Genomic DNA, 16,467 nt, shown 5'->3' on the forward strand with positions numbered 1-16,467 from the left:
TCTTCCTATCGCAAGAACTGCCATGTCCGGTGAAGGTTCAACGATACAGCGAGGCACGAACAATGGTCCTGACTGTATCTATAAATGTTGTAAGGTCGCGTGTTGCCTAGTCTGCTATACTTGAGACGACAAGTGCGTTCAACCCTAAAGGGGAAGTGAGTGCAGCAAGGATCTAGTAGTAGGTGCCGAAGGCGCTACTGGTTGGCAAATGCAAAGCGCGGGAAAGCGCAGGTGCGCGCGAGGCGCGAGAATGCGCGAAGCGCAGGAATGTGCACGTGTGTATGCGGAAACAAGAGAGTAAGAGTGAGTTTGCTTAAGTGATGATTAGGCACTAGACAAGAGGTGGGAGATGCAAGCTGAGAGATATTATATGCGAGGTGCCAAGGAATAGATTTCAACTATGCTCTGCTGGGTAGTAAATGGGTATTGTTCTGGTTCAGTCCTCTGTCATTCTGGTGGGAGAGTAAGTGAGTAATAGTATGTACTGCTGGCGCTTAAGTATGGCGCCTAAGCGCTGTCATGCGGAGCCGAAGCGCTACCAAGTAAGGTATGTAAAGATATATGTAAGTAAGGGTCCATGATAAAAATAAAGATGGAACGATATGCAAATGTGAGAAATGGAAATATACGCACTAGGGAACTTGGTGGACAGTGGATGGATGCTTCCGGATGGCTGGCGCTATAGGGCGCTCAAGCGCAGGAAAGCGCACGCGCATATACATCGTGAAGCACGGGAAAGGCACGCGTGCGAGTTGTGCATTGCGCGGGAAAGCTGCGCCTCATGTAGGAATGGCTGTAGGAAGCATACAGAGTGATGCTACAAGTTCGTGCTGTATACTCCTTGGTGAAAACTGCAATATTGCACAAGGAGAGGCATGAGTCTCTACACTGGGTCTGGTGGTCATGGAGGACAGTCAACTGGAGAACTTCATCGATAGGATCTTGGAGGAATGAAAGGTTGGAAGAGGTCAACAGTACCTGGTTCATTGGGTCAGCTTTGGCGAGGAGGATGATGAATGGCTGCCACGAAGGGAGATAGAAGACTGTGAGGTGCTTGATGTCTGGGAGAAAGAAAGGTCTCAATGATGGAGGGAAAGGGTGTAAGCATGATGCTTACCTATGATGCATTCGGCCTATGATGCAACACATGACACATTTCGATGATACCTATTCATTCTTCTGATTGGACACTGCTTGTGACACGGATCCCTATATATACTGTCAGATACATGTACTGAGGACTCATTATATGATACCCCCCTTGATCTCATATGTTCATCACATTATCACTGTCTGATCTCTGTCAGTGTTGTCATTTGTCATCAATGACATTACAATGATGTCATATTGAAAGAATTGTTCCTCAGTTTCGAAACTCTATTCCATTCTACATTACATTCATATGCTTTAACACATGGTATACAATTTCAATTGGCATGTTTGCATGAAGACTTATTGCAAATGTTAACATTGATGCAGCACCAGCTAGGGATCTCTACCAAGGATGTTCATGTGTTTGTTCTGCCTGTCATTTGCAAGATTGTGATTCCTCCATGAATGCAGTTGGTCTTCAGATTCAGTTGTTGGACGTCGTAGGTTCTCAGATATCTGCAAGACAGTCAGACCCCTTCATCACCTTTTCCATATTCGTAGTAATATTCAGTGTTCGATGGGCGATAGTAGGGCTGCACACCGTCGCCGTAATAGACGGTTTGTACGGCAACCGTCGACGGATATGGTTGCCATACCGGCGGGTCTGCAAAGGGAGGCAGACAGGTACAGTGTACAGCCAAGCCATACACCGTACAAACCGTCTTCCATACAGCCGTCGACGGTACCTTTACGGCTTATATGGTCGGAACAGGGTGCTGGTTTACCCGGTAGCTTCTTGCCCTGAACCACCATGCCCTGCACCACCAACGACAATGACAGCGACGAGTCTGATGGCTTTCTGCATGTGCTTTACACTAATGGAAGCATCACTGTCAGTATGTTTGTTACAATATTTACTGAAACTTTCCTAGTTACTACTTGTTTTTTGTATCCTGAGCTGGCCTTTCTGCCCACAATGTCCTCGCCTGCCAACGAGCCACAATTCCAGACTGTCCTCGGTCGTGGGCACCGTGTCAAAAATACTGCACACCTGACTGAGAGTATCACGGCGGAATTGGAAGGTAGTCAAGATGTTCCTGCTGCGAAGTCTAAGCCACGGAGAAGCAAAAAGTCAAAAACCACCCAGAATCACTTCGATGGTCTTACCATTGAGGGTGACTTGGATGATGAAGGGAGTGACTATACTAGTCCTTCAAGCTCGCAGTCAGATACTAGTACATCAGACTCTGATCAAGAAAGTGATGTCATCAAAATCACAAATGAAGAGGTAAGTTTAATACGGCTCTAGAACATTATGTGTGCTCAACCTTATGCAAAACAAGATCGCTCACTTGTTACCTTCAAAAACAGTTTTGGAACACCCAAACAGGCGCAACAAGCGCAAGCGCTTGGCCAAAAGGTCAACTCGGACCACTCAGGCACCCACCAACAGCGGGGTTTCAGCCGCTATCACTACAGCAGCTATACAAGATAGTCTCATCGAAGAAGATGTCGTACCTGCTGTCCTCACTGCCAAGGTATAGTCATTTGCTGTCCCGTAGAGTTCATTACTTACAATATCATCAGGCTGCCAAGCGGAACCCGATATATTATTTCTATGAGGTTGTACAGCTGAATGCTGCGGGTCAGGCTGGTGACGCAGGAGACAAACACTATAAGTGTTATTTGGGTAATCGAAAGGTCCTCACCATCACGTGGGCGATGAAAAGCAGTCTGAATGGTAAGTAGTATCATCACTAGCATATGTTTTGGCTAATACAATATAACTATTAGGTTTGATTGGGCATCTTAAGACACATTTTCCACCTATGTATCGGTTATACCTAGTCATGAAGTCTCGTGGGACACCTCCAACTGAAGACGAGCTCAAATTAGCACGAGGTGACAAAGTTTCAATACCTGGTGAGTACTTACTCCATGTCCCAGGTGTCTGTACTTAGTTCTCTTCTTTGTAGGATCTGCTGTTGCTGTTGAACGAGTTTTCTCTGGTGGTCGTGACACGGTTTCACTGCGGCGTGCTAGTCTCAAGCCTGAGACTATCAGGACATTGATGCTCATGAAGGCGAGGCTTCGTTTGGGTCATTCGTAGTTGATTTGCATTCCGTATGTACCATACACTGCCATATACATCCGTATAATTCACCATACCATACCATCCACTTCGTCCACCACCAATGTCATGTACAGTGTATGGGTTAGCCGTATACCATATTTATACCATATGTATACAGCCGTCTACCGTATACGGTATGGTGTGCAGCCCTAGGCGATAGTTTATGTGTTTCAGTGAGAAAGAAACTACCAGTCCTCGAAGCGGAAGATTGCCGATCCTAAAAGCCCCATGGAGGAAACCTTTCGTCCGAGCATTCAGCGAGGTATGTATCCGAGAGGACTATAGAGAAATCAGCTCCAGCTGCCTCGCAGCAATCCCAAGGTGCATCATTCCAGTGAGACGACATAGAATTCTCATTGGGTTTGAATTCAAGTTTGAGCGACTGAACGGAAGGAGCGTACCTGAATATTATTACATTCATCATAGTGGACAAAATTCAACCCCTTAGGGAGACGAAGACGAAATTTGATGGTGTCAGTGCTGAGGAGCCTAGATGCTGTAAATGACGAGAATGGAACGGGGAAAGTTTTCTCACAGATCCAGATTCCAGTGTAACATGATTGATTGTTCTAGAAACACCTAGCTCGTCAAAATAATACAAATCAGTATCGATCTCTGACTTACTTTTGCTGAACAAGTAGACTTTATGTGTCACTGAGAGGTCTGTGGAGGCACATGAGTTATAGGAACTCTTCCGGTGCCTCTGGTCATCGTGGTAATTAAAACTGAGTATCAAGGTACACCTAAGATTCAAATTTGGCCTCGTAACATAATTTGCAAAGCCCAAGTAAACACTGGAAAACAATCTGAGTGGTGGTCTCATCCCATGAATCATACTCCTTTCTCTCTTCTTCGTCAACAGCAGCAGCAGCAGTGAGGAGCATCTTGGACGATCGTATCAATTTTTCTCAGGATACCACTAGTTTTGTTGGACCTGAAGTTTTACTGGAAGGCAGTGGTCCCGGAAGCTTTTGCCGTACACCGCTTGCCGCTTTTCGAAGAACTTAACAACGGTTATAGCTCCCTCTCCACACCTACCGTGTCAGGTCTCCCTGGGTCTTCATATAAGTTTTTTATAGTGAGTAGGATGTTTGTGTTCTTATGAGCTATCAATCGTTTCCTCACCTTATTTTCACCAGCCGTATCTTTTGTCGGTTTCAGCAGCAAGTAAGATCCGTGACGACATAGCACTGCTATACACCCAGCCTCGCGCCGCTAAGTACGTGGGTACTTGTACGCCTCCCTCTTGGATTGCGGGGCTTTGTCTGATAAATATAACTCCAACCAGCCGTCATCAATCGCAGGCGACCGTCATATTTAACCATTCCTCCCATCGTGAACATACCGTCTCACAAGCGATTCTGTCCCATTCACACAAAGCCTCGACTATCCCTGCGAGCCCCAGTGTCACAATAGTCGCTTGATCAGCACCGCCTCGTGTGCTCGGTGATCAGACTCTTGTGGTCAACCGGTCAGGGCCTTCACACCGTCAAATCGAAACAACCGATCTTTTGTTGGCTTTTTAACACGGATTTTCCCTCGCCCCTAGGGTGAACTGCCGACTGCGCTTAAATTCACACCTTCACTTTCATTCTGTGCTTCATCTTATCAGTGGACCCAGCAGCCTGACACCTGCAGGCTTGCTGTGAAGTTGCTTTCCAACGCGCCTGTTCAGGAACGTCTCAACTCCCAGTTGTCGGTTTTTGTCTTTTATCCCGACCCCTACATTCAAACTTAGGCGTGATGAATACATCTACCCCTGCCTCGCATGAACAAGCTATGGAAAATCAACCTTCATCAGATAATCCACCATTATCCCTGCCGCAGCCAGACGCTCGCGAGCGTCCATCCACAGCACATGCAAGTGCTTCCCCTTCATTAGGTCGTAGAACTTCTTATCCTCCTGTTCCACTTCCTGCTGAACGCCCTTTCACTGTTCACGGCACCTCAAGTATGCTCCCACGTGCTACATTTGCCGCAGGCCCATACAACTCCGCAAGTGCCCGGACATCGTTCACCCGCGTCGATGTTGACAGCATTCCGACCTTTGGAGCATACCCTGCCCTTCCGAACTCAAACTTGGGACAAGCCTCGCCAGACGCTACGGTGAACAACACTGAAGCAGTTGCACCGTCTGCCGCAGACGAACCTACTACACCAGAAAATGTTGTACCCCAGACACCTCAAGTGTCCCTGTCATTCCTCCTCGTCTCTGGCCGAAGGCGGACTATGTCGTTCGATCCAGCGATAACAATTGGAAGGGTCAAAGAGCTGGTGTGGAATGCATGGCCTGCAGGTCAGGGTTTCAAATCATTCAGTCCTGGATCTCGTTGTTATAACAGTTCTCATCCACAGACTGGCAAGATGAAAGTCCGCAAGCCCCATCGCATTTACGAATTCTTTACCTAGGCAAGATTCTGCAAGATGAGGACACTCTTACTCGTGAGCATACTTGACGCCCGTAATGTTTTGTCTTGCTCATATGGATGAATGGCATAATCACAAGATCTTTCATTCCCAACTTCTGTACCGTCGGATTCGTCTTCCCTGCCTACAATCGTTCATCTTTCCATTCGCCCCTCCAACATCTCAACGGTTGACGACACTATGAAGAAGAGACGCCTTAGCAATGCATTTTCGCGTAGGGGAACAGTAATAAGCAACGACCCGGAGATCGTACGCGAAGGTGACGATACCGTGGGATCGGGATGTTGTGGATGCATCATTTGCTAATGAGGGCAGGGGTCCAACGATTCAGAAAATTCATCGCTTTGGTCTGGGAACATGTCAAGCCAAGATGCATCAAGCTCATTTCGGAATGAGCGCAAATGCGCATGATATGTGCTAACATCATGCGGAAGAACTTTGTTTATATGGAGGAGGACTAGCTTTTTTTACGATGGTATGCAACGTATCTTTCGCGTGCTCCTCGAGCAAAACGGGTGGATATATAATACTATTGCAGCTAATAGATCTGATCATTACTTCTTTTCAACTTCAACTTCAATTCACCTATGATACATAGTACACATTCGGACAAACTTGAACTTTGCTTGATCTGGTTCTGAGTCAGCGTCCTGGGAGCTCGCAGTAACCACGATGGGGACGTTCACACCAGGGAGCTTACGCGCTTACGGTTTATGCTTATGCTTACACCCCCTTATCCGATTTGTACGTGGGTTCATGTGTAAACAAACCAAAATACATCATCCAGCGCCTCTTGTCTGCATTTAAATATTCATCATCCGGGTTTTGCAAGGGGGGATGATGTATATACTTGGGAACAGGAACAAATTGATAAAGGACTTGCAATTGGTCCCCTCTGGATAATCATGAGCAAGATGGCGAGGCAAAACGACAGAACTACTAGTACTAACGTCACAGATACTAAATATGCATTAAAGCTAACCATAAAAGCGAGTAAAAGTAGTGTATTGAAAGAGTGAGAAGAGCCAGGAGACTTGGGTATCATCTAAATTCATCTCAGTCAGGAGAATAGCGCATTCGCTTCCTCGGAGGTCGAGGTTGGGAATCATTCACCTATTCAGTCAGCTTCTCTCCTCGACTGACCAGATACCAGCGCCGGACTCTCTTTCAGAAGGTGAAACGCATCTCAGCATCAGCACGGCATTCAAATATAGTGTATTTGTGTTTGTTTATACTGAGGCTCCCAGGCGTGTGTGAACGTTGCAAGTATACGTACAAAGTTCTAAAATGATTCTCCAAAGGTTCTCCCGGTTTTCAGTAAGTCCCTGATACGTTGATTACTCTGATAAGCCAAACACATAAATTTAGACTTATACGACCCAAACTTGGGTGCCAGCTACCTCATAAAAAGTAATATCATCTCCGAGTGCTGATCCGACGAGGCTTCTACCCTCCCTGACTTGTCATGAATTTCATTATAATGGCCGTGAGCGACTCTCTCTCACTTACCATTCCCCGGCACCCCCATGGGTCGAGTCTCTCACAGGTCCGTTGCAATCATCGTGGTTTCCTGCGTTCTAGGGATCACCTTGCGCAACGTCGTATTTGTACCACCCAATAACAGCTTCGAACTTGTAATATCAACACTGGACCCAGATTCTCCCACGTCTCCATTCCCTCCCATATCTCACGATTATTTTGCAGAGGATGATCAACTAGACTTGGTTGATGACATTGTAGACACTGTTCAAGTGCAGGAGGAACGTCAGCCCCTTCCCCTCAGTGATCACTATTACGGCGATGACGGGTTGGTCATAGTCAACCCAAATGGACGTCATCCGATTCTTGAGCTTATAGAGCGAGCGGAGAAGGCTTGGTCGAAGAAGCTCGGAAGCGCAAGCAAGACACTACCCGAAGCTGTTGCAGAATACAAACGAAGATATCACAGGCCTCCTCCAATTCACTTCGAAAAATGGTACGTGGTCAGCATGGAAACCAAGTTTGAACGAGCTTCATAGAAAAATTCCCGTTGGGCCTGTAGGTGGGATTATGTAGTGGCAAACAACGTCCAACTTCCAGACGAATACGACGAGATATATAAAGACCTGGAACCTTACTGGGGTATTGACCCCCTGGACTTCCAGACGAACAGAGAGCAACTAGAGGCACAAGAAAATACTATTGTTCTTGCAAAAACAGGTCAAAACTCCTTCATCGAAATCGTCGACTACCATTTGCCACAAGATGCTACCGAAAGGCTTATTGGTCGCATTAACAATGTACTGAAACTCCTCCAGGATGTAGAAGATGCTCTTCCTCCTTTCCGCGCCGTTTTTTCGCCTCATGACAATCCCAGTATGCTATCAGATTATGGTATCAAATCGATGGCGCTTGAAGCGGCTGCCGCTGGTCACAGTACGTCCCTTTTGATTGATTGTTGCGCTGCAACAAGCTTTGCTCACACGATGTTAAGCTCTAAAACAGAATGAATTACCACCGGCACAGCGGTCTGGATGGCTCTCTGCCTGCCAATCATCATCTCCAGCGTGGCAACATCCCGTTGATCTTGATAACCCCCCTCAGCGTGCACCTAACAAAACCTTCATCTCCGACCACCGCCTCTCGATGGACCCGTGCCTGAATCCTTCTCTTCTCCACAACCACGGCCAGTTTCTGTCACATGATAAAGGACCAGATCCCCGAAACACACTCGTTCCTCGTTTTTCTCTCTGTTCGACAGTGGTTCATCATGATATTCGACCGGCTGTCCCTTATGGCTGGGTCGAGGACCTTCCTGTCTCAGACAATCCGCCATGGGAAGAGAGGATAGACGAAAGATTACTCTGGCGCGGTACTAATACTGGCATATTTCATGGCACCCATACCAGGTGGCGGCAAGGGCACAGAGACCATCTAATACAGTTTGTCAACGATATGGCAGGAACAGCGGATGTGCTTCGTTCGCCTCTGAATGACTCTGAGCCTGTTGGAGAGCCCGTACCTATACGCAAAGCATACCTCAATCCTGCATTAATCGACATTCAATTCGCCGGAAAGGCAGGTTCCTGCGCGTTAGACCTCTGTGATCAGCTGGATAGACTTTATGACTGGAGAAAAATGCAGACGCTTCAAGAGGCTGGCCATTATAAATATGTTTTTGATGTTAGTCTTGGATTCGATTCGACGATTGCGTTTAATTATTCGCTACTTTCAGATCGATGGACATGGGTGGTCAGGGCGGTTCAAGCGGCTCATCACGTCAAATGCCCTTCCATTCAAAGCTACGATATATCCTGAGTGGTGAGTGCTCGTTTCATTTGATTCGTGCGAAATAAACAAGTCGTGTTCTTAGGTTTATGGATCGAGTTGCGCCTTGGGTGCACTATGTACCCGTACAGGTTGATTTGTCTGATTTATATGATACATTTACTTTCTTTCGTGGGGGACCCCAAGGAGAAGGTGCGCATGACGAGTTGGCGAAGAAGATAGCAACAGCCGGGCGCGAATGGAGCCAAAGATACTGGAGACGGGAAGATCTGACAGCATACACGTTTCGGTAGGATCCATCTTTCTCAACAGGTAGTCATCCTGACCGGTCGATTCAAGTTTATTCCTCGAGTATGCACGCGTCTCCAGCCTTGACCGTGATGCCATGACATACAAAGAGGACTCATAGTAGTACTGTGTATCATACTTATTTAGGCTCACGAGTTGATGGACCCTATAGGTAATCTTTCTTGACGAGTTGCCCGATTATTCCATGATGCTCTCATGGATGGCAGTTGCACAATCGGACTGCTTTGAGGAGAGGGGTCATTTGATCCCCTCCAAGGACCTGGCCGGTTTCTCAGATCTAACTGTCATTAGCTAGTCATTACTCAAGTACTCACTGCAATGTCGAACTTTGAATATGCATCTAGATGTCTGCCATAGCGTGTCACCCAGATAATATCGAGCAGTTAGAGATAACGCACAACTATTAATATATGTTGGCTCAATTGGCCTTGCAGTTGCGCCTCATGGCGATCAACAGAAAAGTGGCGTATTGATGATGATCGATATCGATGATTGTAGACGAGGGAAAAGCTTGGCAAAAAAGTGGAGTCGAACTATTCATAGAAGAAACTGAGGATCATGATGCGTGATCTTCAGCCATAGTCGTACAGCTAACGACTCGCATCGGTTGAGGTGATGGACATGGGTCAGTTGATAGAGGAGATGACGACGAGAACAAACAGCTGGTATTACATATGTAGCAAGCGGGAGCGAACCTGGAGCGAACAGAGAGCATTTGTTTGCCAGAGTTTGTGCCTAGGATACGTAAATCAATAATCATGCTATGCGGGGAATGTTATAGTTCGATAGGCACGCGAAGAAGATTAAGGGGTCCTTTTGAAACACCAGATTGCCAATTCGCTCTGGGCCGACGACGAACAAGATGAAAGCCACAGCATCTTACTACTATCGCACTGTCTGATTGATCTTCAGTGACGGTAGCAGGATGTCGTTTGTGTTCGTCCTTGCACAGCAAGAGTTGAGACCCATCATCATGTGCACCCTCCGCACTGTCCGCGACAGCCCCTGTTGCGTTGGACCGACCGTCTTCCTGCCGCTCGTGCCTTGCACGGCAGCGCACTTTTACCACTGACCGAGAAGCAATGCCGTATATCTTTGGTCTCAATGGTAACAAAAGGGGGAAAATCGCAGAAGAACTCACATCGTTATTGCGAATAAGAGCGATATCAGTGAAATGTACGGAAGTTTTGATGAAAGGTACGTCGAAACTCCACGCGAATTGACGTGAGGGAACGTGTTGTTCGAAAAGAACGTCGAAGCCAGAATAAGATCACATCGGAGAAGAGAACGGGGGGCGATAGGACTGGGTTACTCGTTGACTGTGTGATCCTTGGTTTCTAGAATGATCAAACTACCAGGTCCAGATTACTCCAGACAAAGCCAGCCGACAAAAATGTGTTATCTGGGAACCGAATTCGTTCCTGCGCGAAGCTAGCAAAGTTCACTGCCGGCACACAAAAGAAAAGTATTATGTAATATCGTACCCCTGAAAAAATTGTTCAAGGACATGTGAAGGTCAACCATAGGACGTTTTGAAGCTATAGATTGCCGCAGCATGACAGTGTCCATCTGTACACATGATCATGGTACAAAAGAAAGTCTGTTGTTCACATGTCCATAATAATACTACATCAATCTGTCCCTTGTCCATCGTGCAATCTAGATATAAATGCAGTCATAAGTTATCTCGATCATCCCTGAGTCATAAGCAGTCAAGAGTGAAGTAAAACTACGCAGGTTATACTGGCATGCCACGGTAATGCAGCTTTTTGAACATGAGTGGCCATGAACCGATCACGGCAATCGGGGCCGCAATGAGAAACATCACTACCGCGCTCCACCCATTGTTATCGTAGTTCCGGGTGGATTTCCCACTTTGACGTGTAGCCGTTACCCTTGTAGGAGGGGTGGTTGTCGTTCCAGTGGCAGTGGCAGATGGTAGAGCAGAGGTATATGCACGAACATATGATATGTTGAAATATGCATCATCATATCGTGGACTTCCAGGCCCGACTACGCAGTCCTCGTACTGTATGACAAGCGTTTGAGATAAAAAATGTCATTTTCAGCTATGAGCACTCACACATTGACCTGTTGGACCTGCGTTGGCACACGTCGAAGCATAGTTTGATCCAACACCTGCCCTATATGTAACATGATTATGAAGGTCATGCGCTACGAGGTATGGCAGGACTCACCAGACTCCGCAAAGAGTAATATCTAAAACCAGGTTCTGCGGGGTGTAGAACTGGGTAATGTTGCATGTGTTAGAAAAATAACTGGCATGCGGAGTTCCCCATTGAGTGACGTCCACCGAAGATGAGTTAGCTTGATTGATGGAAGCAGGTATGTTGGGGCGCTGAAAAATATGTCAGCACATTACAATATTTATTAAACCCAGGAGTACGCCGCACACTCCAGAACCAGATACTACAAGTGATTGTTAGCCATAAGGATGGTGAGGATGCAACACGTGCAACTACGTACAAGATACCCGATACATCAAATTGCGTTGCCCAAACTCCCCCACCAGCTGCCGCAAAATCGCCTGCATAACTATTCGGAGAAGTTTCCGCCACTGTGCATCCAGGGGGTTGAGAACAGTCGGTCGTTGGACCGCTTATACCAAGTTGATATTCTGATCCATTATCAGTGCATCCTGGCGTGGTATGAATACTCATTTGGTTAAAAGTCATCATATTGATGGCCTCGATGATATCTATTTCCCCATCCTCCGGCCAGTTGGGCCCTACAAAGTCGCGTCAGTGGGTGAAATCAAAACCAACGGCATCACGCGCACCAAAAGTCCAAAATGCGGGCCATACCTCAAGTAAATAGTTCAGATACTAACAGCAAGTGAATCAAGTCTCATAACATACCGAGCATCCAAACGGTATGTGACTGAGGTCGATTATCCAAACGCTTCCGATATCATATGTGTCTTGACTTGTTATGCGAACCTGTCGAGCGCTAATAAGTACCCGGTGCTCGCCTCTTGTGTTTTGCGTACTGTGCTACGGTTCTGGCCCAAAGGCACGTTTGTTGTGTTGTCCACTTTGATAATGGCATTTCCTCGACTGTCTATGTACGCCAGCTTCTGACTGGCTGCATAGGACTCGTTGGCCCACATGACATTACCTGCATCATGTTTTATACTGTAGCAGAATATAAGGAATGGCGGATACGATGCTCACCTGCAGTTAGGTTGTCATAATCGTTGTAAAAGTCCCAGCGATCGAAGAAGCTCTGCCCCGAGTATTCGCGGATGAGACTATAGCCATTCACAGAAGATATATAGGACGCAAAGACCCCAAACACAAGCCAGTATTTCATGGTGACGAAGTGTGAAAACATGAGTAGAGGAAAGCTCGAGGGCATTCATATACTTCGAGCGGCGATGGTCGGGCGAGAGTAGCCGCGCTACCAGCTGGAGAAGGGATGGTCTGGAGCTGGAGACCCTGTGGAATGAAGTATTACATACTTAACGGCGCGCCGCTGTCGCTTTTTCGGCGACTAGCCCGCACGTCTAAGTACTGAATCCGAGCAAGCATGAGGCGCTTGATAGAAGAAGTGCGTAACCGAAGCACGCGCTGGAGGCCTGGCCTTTCGTATCTGTACTATGATAGTGCTGATAGTGGGGTAATTACGTGTGGTCACCAAGAATAGTCACATCTCCGAACAAAAAGCCGACGCCATGTCAGGTGGTCAGGGACGATGCAAAAATATATATGTCTTTGGAGACAAACATAGGATGCGTTAAAGATCCGAAACTTGGAGCACATAGGACTATCGCTCAAGCTGACAAGCCTCGAATCAGGTGCTGTGGAAGCAAAGTAGATGCGTGGGAAAATATACAAGACATGGTTGAAACACAAAAACACACCTTCTGGATATCTCAGTGTATGATGATAGAGGGACATTTAAATTCCTATCCTTGTGTTGCTAGCCCTGCGCGATCGCGAGAAGTTGAACGTTGAACGTCCGAGACTCCGAGTCATGGCGATGCATTTTCAAACTCGATTCTAAATTTTCTAATTGCCGACCCATTAAAAGCCAGCCAAAACACAAAGTACTAGTATTACTAGCACAGTAAGTATTCTGGCTCAACAGCACGAAGCTTAAAGGTTTCTTATCACTTGAGCACTTGATATTTAATCTTCATACCGACGGGTTCAAGGCTGTTCAAGGCCGGAACAACTTCACTGTCTTCTATAGGTTTCTTCCACACAGCGCTGAACTCATCCACTGGCAGATCCTCAGGCTGTGCCGCGGACATTGACTCGGATATCCTGCAACGCGATGCTACGGTAACATTGAACTTGCATGCTGGCGCTTATTGATACGTGTTGATGCATCCGAGATGCACAGCTACTTAGCACAAGGCCCTACATGCGGGATTACATGATCACATCATGATCTGCCACAATCGCAGTGTCAATATCGGCCTTCTTCAACAGGAGGCAGTCAGAAGCAGTGCACAGACTCTATAACCCTTGCACCGAGCACATCAAAGGAATCAACGGCAACACAGCCCAGGTACAAATTATACCATGAGATGCAGCAGCGAAAATAGAAACCTATCGTCCCATCACGCCGGTCAACGTTTCAACCCCGGAACAACAGTCGTTAACGTATACAACATGTCACTGCTAGTATTAGCTACGTGGGGCTTCTGGTGGGTGTGCACGTTTTCAGATCAACCATAATGCTGTCCTGATGGTGATGCGTAGTGGTGTGATATCGTTCCACTAATAAAAAGAGAAGTTACCTCCGGTGATCGACGCCCAAGCCACTTCGAAATTCTGACCTTCTGTGCATTCTCCATTCCGAACGCCATGGAAAAGCCCTCCACAATGTTGATCGAGCAGTTACAAAGCGTCCACTCTCGTCAACGGAAGGTCATTCAACAACTTCAGGCAGATAACGCTAGATTACTCAGCGATCTCGTTGAGATTCGTCGGGAGAGAGACTCTTTCCGAGCGGAGGCTGCGAAGCTTCGCAAGGAGCAGGCAGAACTGCACAACCGACTGGATGAAACGTTATCAGAGTATCAAGATTTGAGGCGGGAGCGTCTCACTCTTTCTCGCGCATTCAGCAATGCGTCTTTGGGACGGCCATCAAAACCTAATAATAAGGTGTGTGTAATTGGTCACAGTGATTATGCGGCTCTAAATCATCCGATCAGGCGATGCATATCTTATCAGCGTCGTTAACAAGAGATGAAGCGAAAAGTCCATCTCTTGATTATAACACAGTCAGTGGTTGAGCTGTTATCATCAATGCATGATTCCATTACTTTTCGCAGGAGACGACCCACAACAGGCAGAACTCATATTCAAGTCGCAAGTTACCAGAACCTGTAATAACAGACGATCCCCAAATGGATCAGCCTGTTCGCCCAAGTCGGAAGCTGCCTACGACCGTGATGCCTGTTCCTAGGGTATCATTGTACGCACTCGACATGAACCATTGAATGGCGGGCCATGGGTATGAGTTTATGCCACCATGTCAGGACATGTAACGGAAGGCAATGCCAAGAAAACTACTTGCGTCTTGCCTCGTGTCATGTTGTTGTGGATATGTATCAGAGGACAGTGTTATCGGATGTTGGACTTGGTACTTATGTTAGGACGTTAAAATCATAGTAACGGTAACGCCACGTTGTAATGACACAGATTGGACCTTGTGTAAAACTCGTCAACTAATGTGTTGACCTTCACTAGCCACTTCTGCCACGAATGTAACCTTGAAATGGATTTACACTCACACTGAGATGCCAGTAAGTGCGAATTATCGTGCTATCTGAGACTCACAGGTAGGTATCTTGACTGTTCCATACCTAATTGTCAATACCTTACTACACAACGCAGATCTCTTAGCTGGCAATTTGCTGGCATTGCAGATACCATCTATTCAAAAGGTAATTCCAGTGGATAGGTCATTGATCCTCATGATATTCAGAGTTCCCCTGGAGTCGGACCGCGCGCCAAACAGTTACAGCAACTGCTCAATAACGAAGACTACATAAAAGAGGCATCCTCTATATCGTCCTCCAAAATATTTGATTTGATCCTCCATCACATCCTCATAACAATGCGTGTCTATTTCGTCCTCGCCGTTGTTGTTGCTTTAGCAACATTGATATCTGCCAGTGACGCTGGCACTTGCCCCAGCTGGTGCTTCTATGGGTCAACTTGTAAATACTGTCCGCACGAACTTTGCGTGAGTATGAGTAGTTTGCGGCCCGGATTCAACTACATTACTCACCGCTTGGCAGTTGCTCTTCGTATGCGTTTACTAGTCACTCGCTGAGCTGAAGGGGTGAGGTGACGCACAAGAACGACAGGAAGATACTTGTGCGTTTAATGCAAGCATTCAAATTGACAGGTTAAATAAGATCAAGATACAAATAATGATGTATTCAGTATCCGAAAGCTATAAACTTTACCACGGTGAACTCAGAAGTGATACGAAGCTGTAGAGGAGAGATTGCATTGAAACAAAGGACATGTTGTATACGAGGAAACAATGACAGTTGTTCGCCACTGCACTAGAGCTTCGAATCCAGCACGTGAACCGGGAGTGAGTGCATTATAGCCTCTGAAGAGGCTGATCATAGGAGTGTCCGTGTTGATAGGCCATGGATTAGGCAGCTCCTGTTGCTCCTCAGCAGGAACAATCAAGAGATCCTCATCGTCCTCGACGGCGTCTGTCGTCGTGGCCCTATAATCAGCCCGGGCCTCGTTCTCGGCAATGATGTCATTACGAGATGCTGATGCTTACGCGACTACTAGTTGAACCCACCGCTCCCGCGATTCTGTTTGGGTCTGGCTCTGCAACTCTAAATGCTGCAAGCAAATGCGAAAGGAGGAAGATAAGGACGCGTGTCGAATGACACGTGTAGTCACCGTGCTCGCTTAGTAAGCACTAGTTTGATGTATTTGCTCGCAGGCTCGCATGGGAATCAAACTGCACTCCTGTGTGGTGGTTGTTTTTTTGCTTTCATATCGGTGCAGTGTGGTTGATAGCACGATATGCGAGTTACTAGGAGTTTATTGCTGGGTTTATCAACGAATTTACTTCTGAACATATTTTAATGTCACTCGAAGAGATCTCGGAATGCGTAGAGGGTTCAAAGACTGATGTGTCTGCATTCCATAGCCTGAAGACATGGTTGTCAAATAGCGATGGAGAACCAAGAGGCACCTCTAGACTAAGCAAGGATCAACGGTAAGGAA

General features: G+C 46.8%; 4 protein-coding genes across 4 annotated transcripts; 3 read left to right on the forward strand and 1 right to left on the reverse strand.

Annotated features, from left to right (window-relative positions):
* Positions 1–4,601: 4,601 nt before the first annotated feature.
* Positions 4,602–6,213, forward strand: F5147DRAFT_373478 (ubiquitin-related domain-containing protein). Its single transcript, XM_041429441.1, has 3 exons — positions 4,602–5,522; positions 5,582–5,668; positions 5,733–6,213. The coding sequence occupies exons 1-3, from the start codon at positions 4,970–4,972 to the stop codon at positions 5,957–5,959; spliced, it is 867 nt and encodes a 288-aa protein (XP_041288422.1). The 5' UTR covers positions 4,602–4,969; the 3' UTR covers positions 5,960–6,213.
* A 728-nt stretch (positions 6,214–6,941) lies between these two features.
* On the forward strand, positions 6,942–9,557 carry F5147DRAFT_373562 (glycosyltransferase family 90 protein). Its single transcript, XM_041429443.1, has 7 exons — positions 6,942–6,970; positions 7,022–7,628; positions 7,695–8,068; positions 8,127–8,815; positions 8,868–8,953; positions 9,006–9,209; positions 9,260–9,557. Exons 2-7 carry the CDS (start codon positions 7,180–7,182, stop codon positions 9,327–9,329), a joined length of 1,872 nt encoding a protein of 623 aa, XP_041288423.1. The 5' UTR covers positions 6,942–6,970; positions 7,022–7,179; the 3' UTR covers positions 9,330–9,557.
* A 1,186-nt stretch (positions 9,558–10,743) lies between these two features.
* F5147DRAFT_373517 (concanavalin A-like lectin/glucanase domain-containing protein) lies at positions 10,744–12,744 on the reverse strand. The gene is made up of 9 exons (XM_041429442.1): positions 12,424–12,744; positions 12,240–12,367; positions 12,109–12,189; positions 12,030–12,054; positions 11,717–11,978; positions 11,644–11,659; positions 11,428–11,588; positions 11,313–11,373; positions 10,744–11,258 (listed from the first exon to the last, which is right to left on the reverse strand). The coding sequence occupies exons 1-9, from the start codon at positions 12,605–12,607 to the stop codon at positions 10,968–10,970; spliced, it is 1,209 nt and encodes a 402-aa protein (XP_041288424.1). The 5' UTR covers positions 12,608–12,744; the 3' UTR covers positions 10,744–10,967.
* A 1,320-nt stretch (positions 12,745–14,064) lies between these two features.
* On the forward strand, positions 14,065–14,325 carry F5147DRAFT_555194 (uncharacterized protein; the record flags this gene model as incomplete). The annotated part of the gene is made up of 1 exon (XM_041430487.1): positions 14,065–14,325. A coding segment is annotated over one exon (261 nt), but the record flags the coding sequence as incomplete, so codon positions are not given.
* Positions 14,326–16,467: the final 2,142 nt, after the last annotated feature.

Source organism: Suillus discolor, assembly GCF_016758755.1.
Source record: "Suillus discolor strain FC423 chromosome Unknown F5147scaffold_67, whole genome shotgun sequence".
Lineage (NCBI taxonomy): Eukaryota > Fungi > Basidiomycota > Agaricomycetes > Boletales > Suillaceae > Suillus > Suillus discolor.